The sequence below is a fragment of the Rhododendron vialii genome, chromosome 9a, assembly GCF_030253575.1.
Source record: "Rhododendron vialii isolate Sample 1 chromosome 9a, ASM3025357v1".
Taxonomy (NCBI): domain Eukaryota; kingdom Viridiplantae; phylum Streptophyta; class Magnoliopsida; order Ericales; family Ericaceae; genus Rhododendron; species Rhododendron vialii.
The window spans coordinates 11,260,142-11,265,950 of NC_080565.1; the positions used below are offsets into that span (position 1 = coordinate 11,260,142).

At 37.2% G+C, this 5,809-nt stretch overlaps 1 protein-coding gene across 1 annotated transcript; it reads right to left on the bottom strand.

The window, feature by feature from the left end:
- Positions 1 to 3,702: 3,702 nt before the first annotated feature.
- LOC131299607 (uncharacterized) lies at positions 3,703 to 5,472 on the bottom strand. Its single transcript, XM_058325194.1, has 2 exons — positions 5,245 to 5,472; positions 3,703 to 4,280 (listed from the first exon to the last, which is right to left on the bottom strand). The coding sequence occupies exon 2, from the start codon at positions 4,255 to 4,257 to the stop codon at positions 3,703 to 3,705; it is 555 nt and encodes a 184-aa protein (XP_058181177.1). The 5' UTR covers positions 4,258 to 4,280; positions 5,245 to 5,472.
- Between the last annotated feature and the right edge of the window lie 337 nt (positions 5,473 to 5,809).

The following is a 5,809-nucleotide window of genomic DNA, read 5'->3' on the forward strand; positions in this document are numbered from 1 at the left end:
TCGACTTCAAATCTCACTGTGTCATGCACTCAACAAATGAAATCACTCGAAACAAGGTGCATATTACTCTCAATATGTGCGGGCGAACGTTATGTAAATGAAATTAAGCAAAATACTTCCACACATAATGACACGAAAAGAACGCTCTATAAAGTGGACACACGATCTCATGAATAGAATGCCAAGTATTGGAAACTCTCTCTATCCACCAATTCACAGCCCATTGCCCCTAGGATCAAATAGGACTTTCATTTGGGTTATAATGTCAGGTAAGGGAAAATGTTTCAAGGCTAGGTAAAAATTCAAGTGTCCGAGAATAGGCTAACCACAACTCACGTAGGGCAATATAACGATGCGTGCCCTCGTTTTCTTCTCTTTTTGTTTTTCAACTCTGCCACATCTCTCTTTCCTACCTTTAACACAAACTCACTTTTAGAACAACTACTATTTTCCACAATAATATGGTGTCTTCCCTTTTTGCTCTTTTTTTTTTTTTTTTTGAATGGAAAAGATCACCAGTCAATCAAAACTCAATTCACAACTCTACTCATCTCCTTCTCAAAAGTTCACCTTCACATCATTAACTAACCATTCTCAAGATACAATATAGATGGTGGAGCTCAACAAGAAAAAGGCTGTATGCATGAGGCTCAAATTGGTTCATAAGTGATAAATGTGTGAATGAAGAAACGAACCGGCTCTAAATAGCAAAGATGGCCTATAATCCTCTCCAATGGGCAACACAACCATGCAACTTTCCAAATCCAAGAGATAAGTAGGCAATTCAAAACATTTCCAACACTTGACGACAAAAATAATGAGATCAACAACGAATTTACTTTTTTCATGACAAACAAAAGTTTATTTGACACCACTCCAAGAAAAGATAAGGCTCTAAACTCACATGAGGCATAAGTCTCCACTAAACAAGCCATCAAGAATAATCAAGTCACAGCTCACAAGCAACCAAAGCCCAAACAGACGTGAAGTGCAAATGTGCTAAAAATAAATGCCATGACAGATTTTTCGCGACAGGCTAGTAAAAAGAACTACTATGCCACCACAATATCAAAACAATGACTATCACATCACAAACTCAATCAACTAAGAGCCAATCTCAACAGCTTTTAAATCCCATGCAAAAAGAATTCCACATTTTTTTAATTTTCAAATTTTTTTTAACAAAATAAAGAACAAAGTGATTCCTCCCCCCAACCTGAACTATTCAATGTCCGCATTGAAGGCATGAAAAATAAAGATAAGACAGAAACGTAAAAGAGAGGAGAGATATCACCTAGGAAAGGAGAGGCTAAGCAGAGAAAATTATAGAAAGAGGGAGACCTCCCAACTTAGATCAAACAACCTGCAAAATGTGAGCCTCCAAGACAGCAAGAAAAATAACTAAAAAAAAAATAAACAATGCAAGAAATAAAATAAAAGACAAAAAAATCATCCACTTTCTTCACGCGAAAGACACGAGTACTACTTTTCTCCCCATTTCTCAAGCAAGAAACAGGTGGCTATACCAGACCAAAAAAAAATAAAAAAATAATAATAATGTACAAGCAGCCAAACGCGGGTACCGAATATTTATCATGCCAATGAAAGCTAAGACAATGAACATAACGCTCCATTCTACACCTTTTATCAAGAATTGAACCCGACCATGCCATAAGATAAGATACTTCGAGTAACACATTTGCCGAATTCGTTTTAGACATTTAAATTCCAACAAATGTATAGCCCAAACTAGATCAATTTTCAAAGCGTTGACAAAGTCCACAAGATATGGATGATAAACTAAATTAAATTCATCAACACCAAGAAAATTAATCAGCTCCACATTTAAAAAATTGCATGAGATGCATAAGCGCGGATGTGAAATTGGTGCATTAGATAAATTCGCAAGACCCTAAATCATATGAACAAAGTATTAACATATTATGCAACATCGAGAGGTCGCTTAGTTTCATATAACACCGATACTTCTAGAGATCGCCATATCCGTGTCAGACACGCGACACGACGGAGACACTTCATAAGACCTATGTTCACTCCATCTCACTATTAGACAACTTCGCTTTTATAGTTATTTGTTTGAGAAGGTTATAGCGGCCAATTTATATTAGGATAAGGTAACTCTGTTATGTTAATCAAATCGTATTTTCTATTTTCTCTCTTCTGTTTGTTTGAGTGCTATTAGTAAGTTTTTGATAGTTGGTTGTCTTTGTCAACGAATAGAAACTCAACTCAACCTATCAAAATTCCCATCAACTAACTTAAAGAGAGAGAGAGAGAGAGAGAGAGAGAGAGATTGATTTTGGTACAAAATCTTGTACCATGGATACACATGTATCTCTCACCCATCAAACACCCTATGGACCAAAAGTTTGCCACCCTCACCCATCAAGATTTTGGGTTTAAGGGTGTAAGCTTCTTAAAGAGTAAGAATTTTATATGTAATACTCGCCCCGGATATTTTGGTTTTTCAATTACTTTTAGTTGAACTATGTGTTTTGAGGGTTTAAATCGTAAATAATAGAACTTGCGAGGGTCCTGTGTGTGATTTGTGATTGGAACATAAGTTAGCAAATTGGTCTCGCTTGCACTCGATAATTTTTCTATAGGTTTACAAATATCTTGGGAAGATACTTACCATTTTTATCCCTTGTACGTGTGTGTGTGTCTATATATATATATATATATATATATATATAGAGAGAGAGAGAGAGAGAGAGAGAGAGAGAGAGAGAGAGGCGGCAGAAGGAGAAGAGAAAAAAGAGGAGAAAAACTCTGGTATGCTTTTCATGAAATTATTCAAGGTACCTAGAAATCTTGCGAATTTCTGTAATTTTTAGTGGATGTTCATTTATGTGTCTAGTATATGGTGGTAGATTTTTAGAATTTTGTGAGAAGGGTAGAAAAAGATAAAAATCGTAAACCAAGCTGTGGTCGGATTCCTATTTTTGAGCACATAGCTTATAGAGCTGCGTCTTTCATCATTTTTTTTTATAGTTAAACGATCCTTCTGATTATGGGTCCTTATGAGTCTGAAACATTGATAAGTTGGTAATATTTTGGCATTGGAATTACTAAAAAGTATTAAGTATTCGATTTTTAATGAATTTTCGAACACATACTGCTCTGCTGGAAAATGTGCTTCGTTGCACAAAATTTCTGAGTTTGGGGGTGATTTTGACTAGGTTCCTTTATTGTGAAAAATATGAGAAAAATCAGAAATGAACTTTGATTAGTGATAATGGTGTGTACCAAATTTGGCATTTATTAGATGTGTATTCTAAGTTTGGCAGACTTTACAAGTTAGTGTGACCCTGATGAGTTTTGTATTTGCTGCACTGACACATTTTGGAAAAATGGTCATATCTCTTAGCCCGGGTATCGGGTTTGTGCATGGGTTAGTGATTCTGAAACTAGACTCATATACCTTTTAGAATATATAGGGGTTGTGGCTTGTTTTGTACTAGGTTGAATCAGTTTTTGGTTTGAAGTTGGCGGACGTGCAAAATCTGCAATTTTGGGCAGTTGTGTGTGTAATATTGAACAAGTATATCTTTGTCATCCGGACTCCGGTTATGGCAAACTTTATATCAAAATTCATGTACCAAAAGTGTACTTTCTAACTGTGGTGGTCTCATGAACTAATTCTAAACCTATTAAATATTATGATCATTCTAAGACAAATTAGTTGTCGTATATGTTATATTTTTGGAGAATTGGTGGTGTTTGAGCTTCACACTTCCAACTTTTCAGAAAGTAGTGATCATTGAATCCTTTAACAAAGTGCTCCCACGTCACCACTTGTGGTACTGCCGGTATAACTCCTGGCAGAGGGGCAGTCAATTGCCTCTCCAACGACTCCCACCAATCTCGAGCATTACCTTTCAAGCTAAAAGTCGCCAATGTCACCTTCTGTGCGTCGATCACTCCCATAGCATTCAACACCCACTCCACAGATTTAAGCCATTCCTCAGCATCACTGGGGTCAATTGCCCCCTCAAACTCCACGGTGAATAGCTTTTTGAACCTTTCAAGTAAACCAGTGTCTGTTCCACGAGTCATTGCATCTGTAGTTTGCCATTGCATAAGAGCTGCTTGTTGTTCTGCGAGCAAGACTATAGCCGCAAGAAGTCTATCGGCATCCCCTACAACCGGTTGCTGTAAAGGAACTTTAGGTTGCTGAACATCATCATCACTAGATGCAACGTCCTCAGCATGAACTGTATGCTCCGAAGCCATTTCTCAAATATTTGTTCAAATAACTTAACAACCAATAACAAATGCAACATTAGAGCTATAACTCATCCATTAGTCAATGCTACCCCTACACAAAAAACACAAAACTCCTATGGTCCACTACCGAACTCCTAACTGACCCCCAACTCAGAGTCTAGAAAGTAACCTGGCTCTGATACCAAGTTGTCATGTCCTGCCCTAGAACGACACCCGAAGTGGGCCCGAAACGACACGACCATGTGGCATTCCACACAAAAGAACAATAGCTAAACGACAAACCACACACGAAATAGAGTAAAACCCCAACTGAAGACTTAACATTAACATAAATAAGGTGTGTCAACAACTTATATACTTACATAGTACATAAGTTGCCTCTTATCCCAACACAAGTAATTAGACATTAATGAAGTTCCCAACATAACTTCAAACTTGAAGTCATAAAGTACTTGACAACATTAGTCACAAAATGAGTTTAGCAAAAGTCAGAGTTTGACCCATTACAACCAACTTGACCACAAACACCATCACTCGATACTAATCCAAATGTTCCCAAAACTTCGACCTGTAGTGGACCAACTTTACGACCATCTGTGACCTGGCAATCTAAAAAGGAAAATCAGAGTGTGTGAGATAGAGAATACATTCAATCAAATACCACATTACCCGAAAGAATATCCCACTTGAATGTAAACCACACAAAACTCAACATAAGTACTCAATTGTACAACCACATGTGTAAACACCAACAAATAGTGGAACGTCTGCCACATCCCATGTACCCAAAGGTATTGTGTCCAGCACACCACATTTCCATTCACCGTTAATTAGATGGCATCGCCCACGATATGGTGTGACTCACTCCACAATCCTTTAGCGGTGTAATCAACACCCAACAAACACATATCATTAGCTAAATTCCAAATAGCATGATATACAATCAACACCATGTAATACCTTATTGAACATAACCATATCAAACACATTCACCTTTGTGTCGACCGAAGTATGCCAAACTAAGGTTTCGGCACCTCCCGAATGACCGGCTCTTTACCTAGCCACAAGTTAACTCATATTAGTTATGAATTCAATGAATACTTGGCACAAAGTTATAACACTAACAAGAAGCTAAACGATGTCTAACGAATACAATTATGTCCATGTCAATACCTAGAAGTGTCCCACAATAAGTGTGAAGCTCAAACACCACCCAATTCTCTAAAATAACATATTCCACAACTAATCTGTCTTAGAATGATCATAATATTTAGTAGGTTTACAACTAGTTCATGAGACCACTACCATTAGAAAGTAAACTTCTGATACATGAATTTTGATATAAAGTTTGCCATAAACGGAGTCCGGATGACAAAGATATACTCGTTCAATGTTACACACACAACTGCCCAAAATTGCAGATTTTGCACGTCCACCAACTTCAAACCAAAAATTTATTTAACCTAGTACAAAACATGCCACAACTACTACATATTCCGAAAGGCATACGAGTCTAGTTTCAGAATCAATAACCCGTGCACAAACCTGATACTGGAGC